This window comes from Hippocampus bargibanti, linkage group LG11, assembly GCF_051943395.1.
Source record: "Hippocampus bargibanti isolate YZ-2025 linkage group LG11, ASM5194339v1, whole genome shotgun sequence".
Taxonomy (NCBI): Eukaryota; Metazoa; Chordata; class Actinopteri; order Syngnathiformes; family Syngnathidae; genus Hippocampus; species Hippocampus bargibanti.
The window spans coordinates 19,324,350-19,344,807 of NC_142744.1; the positions used below are offsets into that span (position 1 = coordinate 19,324,350).

Consider the following 20,458-nt stretch of genomic DNA (forward strand, 5'->3'; position numbering starts at 1 on the left):
ACATTCCTCTGTGATAAATCACGCGCAACATGCTGTGACCTGTTCTGACTCAAATCCAAATACCCTTGATTCATTTGCAGTGGACAATTTGCAACTCGCTTTCTGTCATCAATTTGTACACAGCCCAAGCGCTAACACTTGCTTGGCATCTGCAACTTGGCAACCCACGCAACACTTTTTCAATCCACATTCGTCAAATAAATACAAAAGTAAATCATTTTTTCTGAAACTGCACACATTTGAGTGACTTACCAAAAAGTCTCTCCAATTTGATTATGAAATTAAGGTTTTGATATCCCTTAACATCTTAACTAATCTCCAACGTAATGGTGGAGTGAGGTTCAATTTGGATCATTCGTACAATAGACTGCTTAGGAAACATAGGATTAGTCATGATGATGAGGTGATACCGGTGGAAGTGGTGCATTCAGGCCAGTCGTTAGTCAGGACAATAGGAACAATCAGTGGAGCCGCAGGGATTATTTCTCTGCTCCACCCAACCTGAGAGCAGGGACCTATCATAGCAGAGCCCGGCACCGCCACGTCTGGACAGTAGGGATATATATATATATATATATAGGGCCGAAACTACCAGTAAGACTTTAGTTTGCTGACGAAGATTCTTGGATGAGAAGCGAAACGTCCGACACCTTCAAAGAAGTACAGATGACGGCTGAAGAAACCCTTTCATCATCTTCAACACTTCTCTGGCAGTGCAATCCTCCTTCATGTTTATTAAACTCTAACCGTCCCTGCAGACTGCTTACTATACGGTGTATTTAGTATTTCAAACAAACAACTGTGCTCGATTAAGAGTCAAGACACATTCCTGCTGCAGTGTATCACAGATAAAAGTGTATTCCAAGGACAGCTTAATGGAATCGTAAATCAAGCAGCCTGCATTTAATACATCCATCCAGCAGCAGATGGTCACGGTCGATGTGACATTAGCTCGCTGTTTAAAGGCACATACAGTAACACGTGCAAAGCAGACCAGAGTGAACGCCCCAACGCCCACCTGCACTCATCAGAGCCCGGCATGTGTTGGGAGAGGCGAGAGTGCAGCAATGGTAGAAGGCGCAGGTCCACCCATCTTTTTTCCCAGCGGAGGCTCGGGGAAGTGGGCCACGATGAACAGGACAGTGTGTCCTGCAAGGGACGAGGGCCAAAATAAAGCGCAGAAGATGATTTGATGACATTTTAGTGTGTATTAGTGGCAAAATAAATCGCTTTATTTGAGTCATCATCGTTGGTGTTTGGCATGTGAACTGAGCCCTTATTTTCACTTGTTCAGAGGATGTAGACATCATTTGATATTTGAGTTATGTCCATTTGATGAATTCATGAGGACAAAAAATAGTCATTATATATTGTCAATATATGTAGAATTTTAAAGCCAATTTTAAATGTAATTCAGTGTCAATGAGGTTGTAATATACATCACGAAAAAGGACTTTAACTTATAATAGATAGATTGTTGGTTAAAAAAATTCACAGACTAATTTTAATTACTTTTTGCGTTTGTGGAATATTGAATATTAAAAGAATTTGCTTCAATATACAGCACACACGTGGAACTGCTGGGTCAAAACGAGGACATCTAGCTATATTGCTAGCTATATATTAGCTATCTATCAAGCTAGCTATCTATTAGCTATCTATCTATCTAGCTATCTATTAGCTATCTATCAAGCTAGCTATCTATTAGCTATCTATCTATCTAGCTATTTATTAAATAGCTATTAGTTAGCTAGCTAGCTTTCTATCTATTTGAGTTATTTTGGGTTGAGTGAATGCTGACATGTATAGCTACCGCTGCTCAGCCACAGAAAAAAAAAACTTGTGACTGTAAAGTGATGTTGAGGGTTTTAAAAGGTGCTTATTAATGAAATGTATTATTATTATTATTATTATTATTATTATTATTATTATTATTATTATTATTATTATTATTATTATTATTATTATTGACAAAGTTAAGATACATTTATGCTGGGATAAAAATCATTTTGGGTTGTTTTTAGCACATGGGGGTTTATATTTAATAATACGTATGTTTGAACATTATTTTGGATTATTTTGAAAACCTTTGTGTATTTTATTTTTGTTGGCTTCTTTTTTAAACTTTCTATTGTAATTTACTACTTGGGTAGCAGGGTGTGCTGGAGCCTTTCTTTGGCTTGTTTGGGCAGGAAGTGGGGGCACCCTGAACTGGTTTCAGGCCAATCACAGTGTACATAGAGTTGAAAGACCATCTGAATTTTCACTTACACGTAGGGACAATTTTGAGTGTTCAATCAGCCTGCCGTGCATGTTTTTGACATGTGGATTGGAAATCAAAGTACACGGCGAAAACCCATTAATGCCCGGGGAGAACATGCAAACTCCACACAGGGACGCCAGAGTTGGAATCGAACCCAGGACCTCTCCACTGTCGACGGTCTAGCGGCTAGACCGTCGACAGTGGAGAGGTCCAGGGTTCACTCTAGCCACTGGACAACAGGGCCGCCCAACATTTCAATTATTAACCAAAACATGTTTTTCTAATGAATTTAGAAACACAAATAACCCATTCATACCGTTGATACTTTTTGATTATGGAGAATTTTGTGGTTTCAGGGATATATAACCTATTCAATCCATTTTGGATTATGACTGAGGACATTTTATTTCCACATTTTACTAAGCTTTGATAATGACAATGAATCTTATAAACACGGTTGCGACTTGGAGTTGAAGTGGATTTATGTGGGACAGGAGATGTGAGACAATCTCTTTTCGTCAATGGAGGCTACAACTTTGTGTTTGCTTTCAACATTTAGCTTGTAGTAGCACATTCCACCATGATGTCCCTGATCCACTGCTGAAAAGGATGTTTTGATCCTCTCCTCTTTCATTTAGAACGGCTTCATGTCACAAAGAGGGTACAGCAAGTGCTGAAGAATGAATGACTTTTTATGTCTTTGTGTTGTCATATTATTTGTTACTTAGTTTTTTTTGTTTTTTTGACTGCACTGCCTTTCCAGAAGCTCCTGTATTTTGTTTTTCTACTTCTTTCTTTCCTTTCCTCTTCCTTCCTCCAACTTTGCTGCTGTTTTACTTCCGGGAAGAGTGAACGCTGGCGCGAATGGCTGCAGCTGTTCAATCGCACAAAAAGAATGTTCTTATCCTGTGACTGTCAAGTGTCCTTGAGTTTTGAAATTAAATGTATTATTATTATTTATCACTTACCTTCTTCCCCTTGGCAATATTCGCCGTGAATTTGATATGCAATTTCATTGCTTTGCGGATGACACCCAGCTCTATCTCTGCAGCAAACCCAACGCCTCTCTTCCACCTATACTTCCCTTTCATTCTGCCTCTCTGAAATTAAATCCTGGTTTACCCATAACTCCCTCAAACTTAAAAGCGAAAAACTGAAATTCTCCTCGTTGGTACCAAATGCACCTTGAGCAAAGCTAAAAGTTTCTCTCTCACTATTGACAATTCGACCGTTTCTCTCTCCCATCAGGTCAAAAACCTAGGTGTCATCCTTGACAGCACACTATCTTTCCACTCCCATATAAATAACTCGATCTTCGCCCGTCTCTCACCCCTCTCACCACTGCTCTCCTCGTTCATAGTATTGTCACCTCCCGGATTGGCTCTTGCAATTCACTTCCCCTTGGTGTCCCTCAGAAACTTCTCCACAAACTTCAACTCGTCCAGAATTCTTCAGCCCGGATCATCATCAGAACCTTATCCTTTCACCACATCACCTCTGTCCTCCAAGCGCTCCACTGGCTCCCGGTCAAGTATAGAATCAATGCTAAAATTCTTCTTTATACATTTAAAGTTATCTATAACCTTCCCTCCCCCCATACCTATCTGACCTTCTTCAAATTTATATTCCTTGTCGTTCCCTCAGATCCTCTTCCACCCTCCACCTCTGTGTGCCCCCCCTGCCCGTCTCAGCTCGATGGGGGGCAGGGGTTTCAGTTGCTCTGCCCCCAAACTCTGGAACTCACTTCCTCCCAACATTCGTAACATTGATTCTCTTCCCACCTTCAAATCCCATCTCAAAACCCACCTATTTAAGATTGCATTTTCTGTGTTGCTCTTTCTGTTGTTTGTATTTATAACTGTATTTTATTTATTGCATTCTATTTGTGATTGTATTTTATTTATTATAGTACCTATGCTTATTCTGTGACTGTAAAGTGTCCTTGAGAGATTTGAAAGGCGCTTAAAATGAAATTTACTATTATAATTATTATTATAAACACTATTTCTTACACCTGCATTTTTTTCAAGATTTCTTTTTTATATTGAGATGCAGCACCTGCTACTAGGCTGAAATGATACCCACAAAGAGGTTGCAGATCAAGATAGACAAATACCGTGTTATTTGGATGGTAGTTCAAGTGGAGGCCGCTATCACACAAAGGAGACGAGGTCCCACTGCTCTGGTCACTGGGAATGCCTGCAAGAGATGGGTACAAAAATACAATAAACACACAATGCCATGAACAAAAACTTTTTTTCCCTGCGTCGATTTGTATGCAGTCAAGTGGCCAGTCAACCTGGCCTATATACAATTATGAAATGCATTTGGAAAGGCTCGCATGTCTGATGACAGCCTGAGACTTCATTGTGCAAGAGACAAATCAAGTGCAGCACAATGAGCAGTGTCATTTCCTTTACTTCACAGTTCAGACATTAGTCGCCTTGTGCCAAAAGTGTCTTTTTGACGTTTTGATCCGTGATAGCACAAAATCTACAGGTATATTGCGCTGCATCCCAATGAAAGGCACTTTGGAATCATCAGGTTCTACATTTTTCGTCTGAAAAGAACACATTTCTTTGCTAGTTGTGCATTCAGAAAGGTCAAAACAAAAATGGAATATCTATGTTTTTACCCACGGTGTGCATTAAAGGGTTAACACTGAGCAAAAGTAGTTGTCCTCCTACAGGTTGCTTTGTTGGTTGATCTGCACTTCATTTTTTCCAGTTCTTGGAACTTTTTTTAAATAAATCTATCACAGGCATTTGTTTTCCAATATAATGATGACATCGTCTAAAAATTGGTGTGGACAGCCTGAACCGGTTCCCAGCCAATGTGCAAATTCCACATTGAACCCATGACTTCTGGACTGTGACGTCAATGCGCAAACGACTGGAAGACCGAGTTGCACATGTTTTTTTTTTTTTAAATTAAATTTAAAGAATATGTCTGAATATATTGATTTGGAAAGGTTAACTCCTGACAAATTCTCACAAATTATTAATATAATAGTAATTATTGAAATACTTACACATACAGTCCTCACTCAGAGGCAGTTTAAGGAAAGCCGGAGTCTTTTTGAGAAAAGAGACTGTGAGAGTAACTTCTTCTCCAGCATTCCTCAACACCTGAACCTGCAACATATACTTAATATTTTTATTCATGCTTTTTAAGGTGTTTCCACAAACATCATGATAAAAGCTAAAATAATATTTTAAAAACAGTTTAGCTAATGCGAAAGGTAAATAGAAACAGGAACTGACGGCTTACCACTTCCTCGTGACGATAGCTTCTCACATTGATGCCGTTTATCTGCAAGCAACAGTCGTGTGGAAGTGTTCATATATTTGCGATTGTATTGCTGCTGGCATTAGATATATGATGAATGGAGCCACTAAAATGAATGTATCTTATGGTAGACCTACAATGGAAATTATGTGTAAGAAATGCATGTACATCTTCCACTATGTAATGTTATTTTTTGCCATTGCTATTTTTGCCATCAGGGGGTTGCCACAGCGAATCAGTGTCCTCCATCTCACCCTGTTTTGCGCATCCAATCTCTCTCATCAGCTACTTTGTTATCAAGTTAGATCATTTTAAAGACTAGCATATTGTGTTTGAACTAGTCCTCAGCTTGTTGTCTTGCTAAAACCAACTGTTAACATAATAGCATTTGATTAGCGGTAATTCATGTTTGAAATAGTACCCAAATAACAGGTGTGCTGCATAAGCCTTGATCAAAGTGCCTTTGAACCTTTTCTAAGCAGCTTGCTCTCTTGTTAGCGTGTCAAATGTCATTGTGTTGAGGATATTGAAATATTATCCATCCATCCATTTTCCGTACCACTTATTCCTCATTAGGGTCGCAGGGGGTGCTGGAGCCTATCTCAGCTTTCTTCGGGGACGAGGCGGGGGACACCCTGAATTGGTTGCCAGCCAATCGCAGGGCACACAAAGACGTAGAACAGTCACTCTCACACTCACACCGAGAGACAATTTGGAGTGGTCAATCTGCCTGCCATGCATGTTTTTGGAGTGTGGGAGGAAACCGGAGGACCTGAAGAAAACCCACGCGGGCCCAGGGGGACGGCATCATAATCTGTTCTTTGCGCCCTGTCGTATCAAATGTGTCGATCAAACTGCTGCTCTAACCAATTAGATTTCGAGTTGGCAACCCAAAAGGGGTACCAACGCCTACTTGAAGGCGGTGCATGGTCAACGTTGGAGTTTTGGCAAACTATGATTGGCTAGTCACAAGCCAATCAGAGTTTCCAAAAACTGGTCTAATTACAAACGGCTAGGGACAAGAGCAAACTGGCCAGTGCAAGCTCACTGTTTCTGTAGCGAGCTGCATAAGCAAATACATTGGTGTGTTGATTTAATTGCGGTTTAGTCAACTCACAACAGCTGAAGGAGAAGAAATGGATTTGTTTGGAGATTTACTGTTAAAGACATTTCCAAAGTGTCCTTGAAAGCTTTGAAAGGCGCTTGAAATAAAATGCATAATTATTACAAAATGGACTTTTCGAGAAACAATGGACATCATTCAGAAGAGTCAGTTATTTCCTGGCTAATTGTACCCTCTAGACTCTAGAGAACTTGTAGCAAATGACATCAAACTTTTTTCAGTCTGGATTGATTGAAATGTAGCACTACTGAATGCCCAGAGATGAAATTGATGGCCTCGCCAGTGTTTCAGTGCATGGTATAAATTGGTTTACTCAGATTGAAAACCTTGCTGTGTTAGCATGTCGACTCTTAGCCTTTTAGCAATTCCAATTTAAACTCAATCAGGGCCATCAAACTGGGCACCGGTTCGCCACAAGGATGCTAGCCCACGACTTTGAACCATTTACGAAGCAGATGCAGTAGCAGAAGCAAACGGCAATTAATCTTGAAAGTCACACATTCAAGATGTGAAATATGATTTTCTAAAGCCAACCCACTCAAAGTTATCTTGTTGATTGCTCTAATTTATTTTAATCCGGACGGTTTGTCATACGTTAATAGAATAATCCAGTTAGTTGTTTACTGAGGACAATTACTGGCTAATCATTCAACTATCAGGGTGTTTAATTGTGTTTGATCAAAACAATAAAAAAGGCTTTGGAACTTTCTGCAATTCTTCCTCACTGATCCAACTGACAAGTGACTCACTTTTAGTCAGATGAGCACAATCACATTACCACGTGCCATTAAGTTAGTCAAATGAGATGCCTCTAATTAGTGCCAAGAGTACCTGGAGGATACTATCGCCAATGAAAAGCAGCCCGGAAAGTTCAGCTAGAAAATAGGAAAACACAACTGCAATTAAAAACAGCACTTTCAGAGCAAAATGGCAGAGATCAAAACAACTTTATCTATAAAAACATTACTTACCTTTTTGTTCTTTGGATATTTTGGATACCACCACAGGTATTTTATGCTCGGCACCACCCTGATAAACATGTAATGAGTATCAACAAAAGTCCAAGTGCCCAAGTTAGTTTAATCAATGCATGTCGCCGTTTTTTTAACTTTTCATGCATGCATACAATTCTAATGACACATATCCAACAGTAAACAATAATACAGAAATAACCTTGATGCTGAGGCCAAACCCTCCGATGGTCTGTCTCCGTATTGTTACAGTCCTTTCCTGGAAGACAGGCAGTCGGCAGTGAGACATGGCATATTCATTTAGTCGTGCGTCAGTGACATTTTCACATTCCATTACATCTGTGCCTTGAACATCTCACTGCCTTTATTGTCTTCTAGTTGAGGGCTGCTCGAATAGAACTAAATTTCATATCTCGACATTCATCACAGGTATGTCAAGGACAATATGATAATGGTTTTATGATGGAAACTACGCTTTTTTAAGAAGGCTGACTGAAATGTGGACACCATTCATTTTACACATAAGCAATTGATGAAAAGTGAGGGTACACATTTTCTTGGCCTAACCTCCTGTGACACTTATTCAAGATTTAGTCAGAGCCCATTGTGACACCAACATGAATTTGAAGTATTTTCCCCACTCCTCTACTGTGCGTGTATCATGAGCTCACTCACAAGTATAGATTACACAACTCTATGTATTATTAAAAAAATGCAAAAATAAAATTGTCCTAAATCTGTAAATGCATTGCATGTTTTCACAATTATTTCTTGTTATATACATGTAGATATTTCCAACTGCTGTATTTTAGTTGGAAACTTTATTGGCGCCCGATGAGCAGTTGTCTCTGGCGCACTAAATCTTAACTTTACACAAGCCCGCTCCCTGCAGCTTCTTTGAGATTTACAAATCTCAAATCAGAATCAGAATCATCTTTATTGCCAAGTATGTAGAACACACAAGGAATTTGTTTCCGGAAGAACACGCTGCACTAGTATCGTCGTCAAAAAAAAACTGCTAAGTGGCACTATACAGTTCCATTTTGGCTACTGTAATATAAATATATATAAAGCAAATGTTTGATTTGAAAAAAAAAGCTCCCCGCAGCTTCTTTGAGATTTACAAATCCCATCTTGCACACTGATTATCGTGGAATGCCACTGAGGACATACCACTCCATATTTTGACGGGAATTTTCTGGAAATATATACGTGTCAAGTCATACAGAGTCTGACAGTGCAAACCGTTGTCACGCACTCTATCCAACGCCTCAAGATCTCAGTTCAGCAAGCATCAAGATAGTTGCCTTTCTGTTTTTTTTTCTTTCCCTTGTGTGCGAAAGGACAAATTGAATGAAGCAGAATGCAGTAGAGGACAACGTGACCAAAGCCACAGTGGCTATTTTATCAAAACAGGACAACATAACTGTTTGATACAGTATATTGTCATGAAAAGGTATATTCATCGTCATCTGATCACTGTTGCTAGGGGCAACCATTCATCTCTTCCATTTATTATCTGTCAATCTCATTCTCATTAGAAGCATGCGTGAGCTAGAACCTAACACAGCAGACTTTTACTAGTCCTGGGTCAATAGTAGGCTATATGCACTGCATTCAAATAGTACCCACTTATCATAATACTAATGTAGAATTTATAGCTTTCAAAGGTAGTTAACATATTTTTGAAGAGTATTCAAATGAATGTCATTTATTTTCCTGATGATTAAAATTCAACAAACAACCCCCCAGGACCTATTCACCAGTATTTTTTTAACAAACACAAGCAAAAAAATTAACATGTATTAGAACCAGTGTCCGAAACTCATGACAAAAAGTTCAACTGAAAAGTTAGCTGCCCAGTCATAAAGTTGCCTGCCCCATTTTTCACAACTTGAAACACAATAAGACGACTCATCGCAAAAAAAAAAAACATTGTTGCAAAGTATTAAGGATTGATAATGAGAATATATCACACAACAACACCTTAAAATTAAGTACTAATTGATATACCTACCACAAATGCTCCCTTGCTTAATTTATGGTAAATATCCCTTGCTGATGATTTTGTTGCAGTTGTTATTTGTCCATAAGTTGTTCGGCATGTTGCACATTGCAATGTTTGCGTTGCGTCGTCTGCGACAAAACACGTTAACTCCTCTTTCCACGATGCTTTTAATGTACGTTTACGTTTTGTAGCGTCATAAATTTTGTTAGCTTCTTTTGAATCTTTCTTCTGGGGCTGAGGTTTTGGCTTGTTCTCTGTGCGTCGACTTTGGAAAATGATATGCAAATGGACCTGGGAGCACGAAGTTATTCGATGCAGGCTTCTGATTGGCTGCCGAGTATGCAAATTGCCAAACGAACCGAATTCCGAAATTTCCAAACCAAACGAAGATTTCTAAATCAGAATAAAGCAAATGTTTGATTTGAAAAAAAAATCTTTCTTGTTGTCGGTTGTTCTAGTTGGACGAGTTGGACGCCAGACGTAAAAGTTGCACGGCCCGGGCGTCTGGCCAGACCTTATTTCAGACACTGTTATAACAAACAATACTAGATTTATTACACTGTTATGGAGATCTTATAGGGTACGTTTTTGCGAAAATAACAGCAGATGAACGATGAATGAATGTGGAAAGCGGTTTAATTCCATGCAGTAATGTAATTAGTTGCGAACTTGCAGTCTTTAAAGTTTTCTGAATGATAAATTGGACCCTATTGTTTTACTAACTATTGTGGAACGATTCTAAATCAGTAAAACACAAACACACACACACACACATACACACACACACACACGCGCATACGCACACACACACACACACACACACACACACACACGCACACACACACACACGCACACACACACACACACACACACACACACACACACACGCACACACACACACACACACACACACACACACACACACACACACACACACACACACACACACACACACACACACACACACACACACACACGCATAGCCTTCAGTTATCATTTGGTTGTAGTAGTTGAGTGCATTACGTGTGAGTGTCAGCGGTTACTTACGCTTGAATAGAAAGGTTCTCCCGACACGCAGATGACATCTTGCTCCTGAATGGTCAAAATATCTTTAGCCAAGTGCAGTCGGATATTAAACGGCTCCTCATTACTTTCTTGCATCAAATAAATCCCAGTCTTTGTCTGCGAACATTGGAAAAGATAACATCGTTCATCAGGACTGAATTAAGTGGCTATGAAAGGAAATGTCGGCAAGACCGCTGGTGGCGAAATGAACATTGCAAATTAGACGGCTTTTCCTGTGAGCGTTATTGCCTTTGCTTGGTGACGCGCATACCAAAAAAATCCTGAAAAGAAAAACTTTTCCTTGCCTTCACACACATCAAGAAGCAGTGGAAAGCAAGCAGGCGGCGCTCTCTCATCTCTTAGCATTAATACGAGCAGCAAGACTGTGATTCCAATCACGAATTTAAACACGCTCGTTTGCATCAATTTGCATGGCGACACTGCTTCCCCTCCCCGGCTAATTACGATGCCTGTCTGCCCTTGAATTGAAAAGGTCTAAATAAAGAAGGCACCTTCACCTGACACGACTGCTAAGAGAAAAGGAGCCACCCGTGTCAGCGTGTTTGTCACCCATCATCACTTAACAAGGCTGCACCATGTGCGTGCAATATGTTAGCTCCACTGCAGGTCAGTTAACTTTCACTGCTAATGAGGAACGTCGAGGAATGCGGCCCCCGCTCCTCAGCTCGCAGCTGCGGGGTGACAGATAGAATCAGAGAAAGACGGTGTGTTTTCTTTCGCCTATCTCAAATGCACGCGCGTGTGAGTGTGTGAGAGAGAGGAAAAAGAGGACATGGCTCGACACGGGCGCGGTCAGGGAACGCCGCACGAGGATAATGTCGGTGATCTCTGCCCAGGCTCAGATTGTTCTTAACTGGCCTCATCTCTCCTCCCCTCTCATCGCACGCCTCGCTATTCCGTAACTATTCCATTCAATAATAATAATAATAATAATAATAATAATAATAATAATAATAATAATAATAATTATTATTATTATTATTATTATTATTATTATTATTATTATTACAAAGCAGACAAAGAATGGTAATTGTTCTTCATCTTCTTCTTCTTCTTCTTCTTCTTCTTCTTCTTCTTCTTCTTATTATTATTATTATTATTATTATTATTATTATTATTATTATTATTATTATTATTATTATAACACACTGTGATTGACTGGCAACCCATTCAGGGGGTAACCCACCAACTGCCCAAAGCTGGAATTGGCTCCGACACCCCCCACCATCCCCATGATGAACAAGCAGTTCGGAAGAAGAAGAATTAATTAATGGACGAATGGCACACTGGCAAAAAAAAAAGCTAAAATGTGAGGATATTAGCCAATTTAATACCTACCATTTGATACAGGAGTGATCCTAATCCAACAGTCGCATCTGCCTTACGTTTCTTCTTTTTTTTTCCGGATCCAACAACTATAAATGTATTCAACATAGTTTTAACTACAAAAATGGAATTCAAATTAAAAGGCACTCTGCCCAAATGTGGTTAAACCATTCTTTAAGTGGGACTAATATAATCACAAAAGTCGATGGTACGACTCCTTTCTCACGCCTAGAGGGAGCATCTGTTGAACCACTCACACAAGTTGTTCGTTCAGCAAAACAAACAACATGCTTGCTCAACCCAGTCCCCCTCGGAAGCTCGTTAAAACGCTATTTCAAATCCTTGATTTTTCTTTTCTATTGTTAGTGTCTCTCCCCTTGATGCGTATACCTGAAGCATTGAAGACATCTAGTTGAACAATTTCAGTATGTTCAGGTCAAACCATTCCAGTGAGATGGCCCTCAGAAAAATGCTAATGGATTTTTTTATTAGCTTTGGACTTCGAGAGCTCATCAATATTATTATTACCTGACTTCTGCCCTCCCTTTGTTTCCGTCGATCATCATGCACTGCTAGATGACCTTGTTATTAAAGGCTTAGAACTTCCTTGTTTGAAATCTTATATCTTAGAGACTGTTCACCATGTATTTCATTGTAATGTGTCATCAAAGTACTATATTGTTACCGGAGTGATCGATAATTTACGCTTTGGTGTTCCACTGTAGATGCTGCCACTCGGTGATACAAATCTTGGGGAAATATGACTTCAGCTTTCACTGTCATTCTGATAGGATTCAATTTTGCCTCTGGAGCAAATGACCCATGCAGCAGCGGCATGCCTTGTAGAAATTAAGCCCTGGATGTTTTGAAATGCCTGGCCTCTGGACTCTGACAAAACCAAAACGATTGTTATTGGTCTTTCCAGACCAACTAAGGCTGCGTCTCTGGGCTTGGACAAAAGTACCCAAAAGACTTCAGCAAAACAAAAAGAAATGGTGTTGGATTTGACCCAACTTGCTTCCTTCAACTGCATGTGGAGAGTATTACTTGACATGTGTTTTTGCACCAACACCATATTTTTCAGACACTGCCCATTGTATTCATGAGTGATGAATTTGGCAGCTCGCTTTGACGATTGCATTGTATGTTGCTTGTTGGTCTTTCCATGTTTAGTCATAAAAGCCGCAGTTAGTACGAGATGCAGTAACAATTCACCTCTATTTTTAGAAACATAGACGAGACTTTAGACCTGATGAAACTAGATCTAAACTAGAGTTGTGGCATTGCTGGTGCGACGTCATTTTGGTGAAGGCACAGGCTGACAGACGCTGAGATTTGCAGACATGTCGTGGTGAATGGCATCGGAATTCCTTCATAAATATGACAACGGCATGCATCAACCTCTCTAAATCGTTGCAGGAATTAATTAATGAAACAAAAGATCACATTTATTTAAATTTAAATGTTATCATTTATATATTTTTAAATGCAACCTTCTGAGTCAGTTTATCTTCCATCTTGGGAACCATGTTCCTCTTCTGCAATGAATTTGTAGAAATAAGGGAAGCTCAATCCAAGTTCTAATCGGGCCACAATGTTCAACGGGGTGCTGGAGCTTTTATCCCAGCTGTTTTCGGGCAGTAGGTGGGGGGTACCTTGAACTGCTTGCGAGCCAAATGCATTGACAAACATCCATCCGCCCTCACAGTCATCCCTAGGGACATTTTTGAGTGTTCTATTAATCTGACATGCCTTTTCAATGTGGGAGGAAACCTGAAGAAAATTCACGCAAGCATGGAGACAACATGCAAACTCCAGACAGCATTGCCAGAGCGAGAATCTAACCCTGCACCTCTGAACTGTGCGGCAAATGTGCTACCCAGTGATTTACCGTGCTACGCAGAATCTGCTTCTACTGGTTGGGAAACAAGCAGACTGTGTTCACTTTCATAATGACCAAAGAAAGAAAACTCATGCAGAGAGTTAGACCGTGCTTTGCACCAGACTCGCGGTGGTCATGAAAATAGCACACAAAGATTACAACACTATCCTCGTATGGGACACACTGCAAGGGGTCCCGTTCTACCTATGAAATTATTCTAAAGTTTTCCCTACGTGAAATACAACACGTTAGCAGCTTGTACATCGTGGCACCTCATGCTGCATGTCTGGGCTATATCACTGACCCCACTGAAGGTCACGCTAACAAGAAACAGACTTGCTATTGGGCACCGTAAGGTCCAATATTTTCTCTGGTATACAGTCCCTTAAATGAAAGTGAATATTATTATTTCAAGAATGACACGAAGAGCCCATTTGAACCCAGTTTCCAACACGAATATTTCCACTTGCTGAAGCACATAAACGCGCTTACAGATAAAGTAAATCAGTATTAAACCTGATCCTACATTTGGGCATCTTTACCAAAAATACAGTTGACTGCGATGGGATGTGGTCATGCCACAATATTTTCTCCACACATTTGCTTATTTGTTTTGCCCAATTTAACTGGATTTTGAATACCTTTCTTTATTTCTTCAGCGCAGTCTTTTTCACTGTTACTTGACATGAATTGTAAAAGACCACTAAAATTGTCATTAAATATGATAACGCCATAGTTGAATCAATGAACGCTCCCCCCCCGGCAACTATTTGCAGGAATAAGATATATATTCGCTGCCCTGCATTAGCCGCTTGTAAAAGCAGAAGGGGAAAACAAAATAAATGCTTTCCATTTCCAGAGATTGATGAAATGCTACCAACCTCTTCATTTGAGGTCTTGAAATCCATGTGCTAGCGCGCAGTGAGGGATTCTGCAGAGGGAAGAAACACAACTGAGTTATATAGTGGCAGCAGCAAAAGCCCACAGCCAATTTAAACTGACTTTGTTACGAGCAAAAAGCACTTTCAAGAGGCTAGACCTTCAAAGAAATGCTTTGTAATATCTCAAGAGATGTCTTATTCCAGGAGCAGTGGAGCAAAGGTGGTTAAAAATAGTTAGATGTGACGCAATATCTACAACACTGTATATCAAAGCATTTAAATGCATATAAATTATGCAGATACAGTATATCTAAAAAATAAAATCAGTATGTTTTTTTTAGCTCAACTACAAGTGAAACACATTTCATTATAGAGGTTCAATTGAAATAAATGACAGCATACGGTGAACCAAATTTCCTATCTCAAGATATATAATTATAATTGTATATCACAAATTAGATATTATTATTCTCTGTGTAAAATGTATATTTGGATTTTTGGCTTTTTGGATTAATCTGCCGAACTCAGTTAACTATTCTATTATAGTCAAAATCATTCCAAAGTACCTGTTCAAGAATGGATTGAAAGATTGCCTTTTGAACGAATAACAACGCTTAAAAGATTAACAGTGTAGATAACTACCAAGGGTTTGACACTTTTTTTAAATATTAATATTTTAAAGTGATAAAGTCCTCTTCAACACAGAAATCACTCACATTTTTAAAGGCCCCGTGCTGTTCATCAGTTTAAATGGAATAGCATGCTATGGTAAACTTTCGCCTGAACCACATTATATTTGTTTTGGTTGTAGCACAGCCATTTGTCCATTCATACTCATTTATGAATGAAAATTTAAAACTGAAAAGTGAAAAAGCTAGCACATCTACTAGTCCATCTATACTTTATCCTTTTTTTGAAACTTCACTCTACAGCAGGGGTCGGGAACCTATGGCTTGCGAGCCATATATGGCTCTTTTGATGATTTCATATGGCTCGCCGATAAAACTAAATACATATTGTCGTTTTTTTCGCCGTTCATTTCCCGTTGGGGCTGCAGTTGGCGGAAAGCGCAATTTTGATTGCATGTCACTGACCTAGGTTGGCCGAAAGCGCCATTTTGATTGGATGATAGTGGCCGTCATGTTGAAACAGGTAAACGCCCCTTGAAATGAGCCCAACTAGTGCACGTCAGCGTTAATGCACCGGAGCATTAGAGGAGAGAAAATGTTCTGATTCTAATTTGCAATGAAACAATACCATCGATGAAACAGTCGAATGTCAGTGACATTTTAACAAGCCCCATGTTAACGTTAGCGTCAACATACTTCTGCGAGAAGTAGATTGCAGATAGCAAGTGTGGAAGTTTATGAGCCGTGTGCAGGCTCGCTAGCAGTAACTTCGCCTCTGGACCGGCAACTTGAATTTGATTCCGATCGTTTGCCTGGATTTTTACCAAACACGAGGAACGGAAAAACCATTAATGTTAACGGTGAGTACTATCACAAAGTTATTTTAAATAATACATTCTGATATTTTGTTGAAAAGTGGCCGCGCGTGTGTGTGTGTACGCGCGCACGTGAGCGTTTGTATGTGTGCGCGCGTGCGTGTGGCTCTCACTAAAAAACATTTCTAACTATTTTACTTTTATGGCTCTCTTAGTCAAAAAGGTTCCCGACCCCTGCTCTACAGAATGAGTAACCTCTGGAGTTAAGCAGCAAGAAATAATTGATCATCACAAAAGGTGAGAGTAAGGAGCGCTAATAAATGGTACAATTCACCTCTCCTTTATATAGAGAAGAGCTTTTCTTCTGTACTCCAGTGCGAAAGAAGGCTCCACAGACTCCATATCTGAGCCTTGCCTCATTTGCACAAAAGCAGACTGCTCACTTTTAATCAGACATAACAGCACTTGACTTGGCGGCCAGACGTGGAATACAAAAGGTGGCTCCCGTGACACCAGGTGGAGGGGAGACTCACTTCAACTACAAAGGCCACGGTTGTTGTCATGTGGCGATCAGCCTATCGAACATCCAGCTGATCCCAGATCAGAGTCACAATGGTGCGAGCCGGCCTGTCCGCATCCCCAAAGGACGCAGCAGTCAGGGGCTTGGAGGATGGCAGGAAAGGGCATATCTCAGGGTGTCATCCCGGGGCCACTCGCAGGCGCAGAGCTGCCAGAAAAAGAACAGTGTTGGGAGAAAAGTAAATTCTCCAGTGAGGAAACGAGAGTGAATGTTGCTGATTAAACACTTGAAAGGGGAAGGGATCTGGACCCAGATGCAATTGGCGGCCGTTATTCCTCACATAAACAGGAGATTTGAGAACAAGCTCACATTCTGGAGTACAATGTCTGGCTTGTAATACCCCGTCAATATGCAATTAGCTCATATTCTTGCATGTTGTCAGAACAACTTGCGCCTCTTGTTAAGATGCCTTGCTGGCTGCAGGCCACCTTTCTGATGAGAGAGGCAGTGTTGCCACCATCATACAGTTAGTGCTCTCCAGCATGAAAAAAATTAATTAAACACGAATATACTAGGTGATTCACAGCTGCATTCTCCAGATAAATTACCCACCGCTGATTATCATAAAGAAAAAAAAACTCTTAACAGAATCTGAAAATGTATAAGTCTGAGTCCCATCAGGAAAAGTAGTGAGCCATCCGCGGAGGATCTGAGGAGGATAAAAGCTGAAATGTAACGCAATGACCTTCATGAAATACCCAGGGATGCACTGAAATATTAATGGCGTATTTAAGTCCAACTCAAAAGCTTTCGTTGATGGAGGTTATATATCTGCTCGTCCACTGGAAAAACATTGCTTGCAGTTTCATCAAAGCTTAATTAGGACAAAACAATACCGCAACAAAAGCATGTGACTACTTTTAGTCATCCAGTGTGTTTTCTGACCTACATTCATATACAGTAAAAGCCGGCGGGTTCCATGTTCACTCTTAGCTGTTTAGTTTTTTCGCCAGTTAATAACAATATATAGATAGAACCACATATGGAGGCACAATTATTGAGCTGAAAATGCTATAAAAAAAGAATGAAGAAGTTCAGCATTGTCATTTTGGTTGATCATTATTGAATGTCATCGACCAAAATCCTGCTTTTTTTGCTGTTTTTTTTCCAGTATATATAGAAAATACATGACATTTGTATCAAACCAATCACAAATATGTTTGCGGACCTTTCATTTGATTTCTGGCACAAAGCAGAACCTTCATTTTGCAACCCAAAATTGAAGTTCAAAGTATTGAGCTGAAAATGCTATAAAAAAAACTAAATACATATTCTCACTTTTTCGAATGAAGAAGTTCTTGTTGTGATGCCGGTAGTCATCTTCGCCTCATTTGTGGAGAGAAAAGATTCTGATTCTAATGTGCTATGAAACAATACCATCGATCAAACAGTCAAATGTCAGTAGCACTTTGACAAGCCCCATGCTAACGTTAGCATCAGCAGAAAGCAAGTGTGGAAGATAATGAGCCGTGTGCAGGCTAGCTAGCAGTAACTTTGCGTATGGACCTGGCAAGTTGACTTTCATTCTGATCGTTTGGCTGGATTTTTACCAATCATGAGGAACGGAAAACCATTCATGTTAACGGTGAGTACGATATCAAGTTATTTTAAATAATACATTCTGACATTTTGTTGAAAAGTGGCCACGCATGTGTGTTTGCGTGTGTGTGTGTGTGTGTGTGTGTGTGTGTGTGTGTGTGTGTGTGTGTGTGTGTGTGTGTGTGTGTGTGTGTGTGTGTGGATCTCACTGAAAAACATTTCTTAGGCAAAAATGTTCCCAACCCCTGCCCGAAAGCCAGCCCTATGCCTTAGCTTAATCCTTAGCTGGACCCTACCTTCAACAGGCCTAACCAGTCAACCAGTCAAACTCACATGCTAGCCGCACCCATGAACTCTCGGCCTGAACGCTTATCTATAGCTCTGACCCAAATCGTAGCAGTATAAATAGCCCAAAGCTAAAGATGAAATACGAGCACAAACCCCTTTTGAGCTGGTTGACGAACAGAAAATATGTGTTTCTATTGCCCCATTAATGAGTCACCGTGTGTTCCATTGCTCTATTAAGGGTTAAAAAGTAATTTGTTGTAATCCTGCCAAGACAAAGCTCTCGAATCATTTGACCGTAACTTGGACTCAGCTGCTCAATAATGGGATTGTATTTCGATGCAACAAAACAACAACGGCCCCAAATTAGCATCGGCTGAAGTTTATAATGGTGTATTGATCAAAGTCATAATTATCGGATTGCTGTGGGAATACCTGGCAGACAAATCAATAAGTAACTTCCCACTCTGCTGTACTATAATGTATAGAGAGTGGAAGAGCAACAGTGATGGGGAGAGCCGGTGATGTGTGTTAGTGTGCTTGAAACGATTTGCGCGCAACATCTTAAGATTTGAGACAAAGATCCTATAAAAAGAAATATCCTGTCTGAAAAATGTCACCCATTTCTCAATTTAAAGGTTGAGACCCTTTTAAGATGAGTCAGCAAAAGTGTTTCTGTTTGTGTCTTTTAGTTTATTCATTTTTTTATTGTGTACAGTTACTCCATTATATATTTTTGCATTGCCACCAACTTTGCCAGATCCATGTTGCCTCTGACACAATGAAGAGGAGATTGGCTGAATGAGGCAAAGATGACACACGGGACATTTCCATCTCTAAGACCAGATGACATGTTGCAGCTGCCGGCGGCGTATGCTCCTGAAAATTGAGTTTTACTGGAAAATGGATGGCAGCGTCACATCCATTTCATTTTACTTCCTGGAACACGCACAAGAGAGAACTGACAGAATCTATCTGCTTGTTTGTGTATGATGAACAGGTGACACACATATCTACTTTTTGAGATCAACAAAGGGTAAATAGCAAATAATAGATGAATACATGAGCCCTGGAATACAGAGAGTGTTCATGTAGAGTATTTGTACTGTACTGTCGGAGAGAGATGGGCAAGTTGAACTACGGGTGGCTCAAACTAAGCAATTTTAAAAGTTGACTTTATTTGGGAAGTTGCAAAGACCCGATGGTGACTCCGTTGAGCTGCAGTTGTCCACTTTGTAAGGAGAAACTCCTTCCAGGACCACTATCTCTGCAGACATCTACCAATTAGGGCTTTGGAATACATTTACAATATAATAGGAGTGGGGGGGAGCTTTTTACATTTTTGAAGCACTACGAGTAGACTTTGTGAAATTGATTCTATTTTGGAATATGGCTACAATACAACACTGTAGGGGGAAAGGTGAACACATTCCTTTTGGACTCTGCACAGCCAAATAGTTTATGTATGTATGTATGTATGTATGTATGTATGTATGTATGTATGTATGTATGTATGTATGTATGTATGTATGTATGTATGTATGTATGTATGTATGTATGTATGTATGTATGTATGTGTGTATGTATGTGTGTATGTATGTATGTATGTACGTGTGTGTGTGTGCGTGCGTGTGTGCGTGTATGTATGTATGTATTTATTAATGTATTTATTTATGTATGTATGTATGTATGTATTTATGTATTTATTAATGTATGTATTTATGTATGTATGTAGGTATGTATGTATGTATGTATGTGTGTGTGTGTGTGTGTGTGTGTGTG

At 39.8% G+C, this 20,458-nt stretch overlaps 1 protein-coding gene across 3 annotated transcripts in view; it reads right to left on the reverse strand.

Moving 5' to 3' along the window:
- The window catches only part of sntg1 (syntrophin, gamma 1), a 46,504-nt gene that overhangs the window by 17,649 nt on the left and 8,397 nt on the right, over positions 1-20,458 (reverse strand). For all 3 annotated transcript variants that reach the window (XM_089007918.1, XM_089007917.1, XM_089007919.1), the window contains 10 exons: positions 16,806-16,999; positions 14,829-14,878; positions 10,701-10,835; positions 7,848-7,904; positions 7,646-7,703; positions 7,506-7,549; positions 5,534-5,575; positions 5,295-5,397; positions 4,380-4,462; positions 1,019-1,149 (listed from right to left, as the gene is read on the reverse strand). In XM_089007918.1, the coding sequence (XP_088864044.1) occupies positions 1,019-1,149; positions 4,380-4,462; positions 5,295-5,397; positions 5,534-5,575; positions 7,506-7,549; positions 7,646-7,703; positions 7,848-7,904; positions 10,701-10,835; positions 14,829-14,855 (680 nt within the window). In that variant the 5' untranslated portion in view covers positions 14,856-14,878; positions 16,806-16,999. The remainder of the gene's footprint in view (positions 1-1,018; positions 1,150-4,379; positions 4,463-5,294; positions 5,398-5,533; positions 5,576-7,505; positions 7,550-7,645; positions 7,704-7,847; positions 7,905-10,700; positions 10,836-14,828; positions 14,879-16,805; positions 17,000-20,458) is intronic.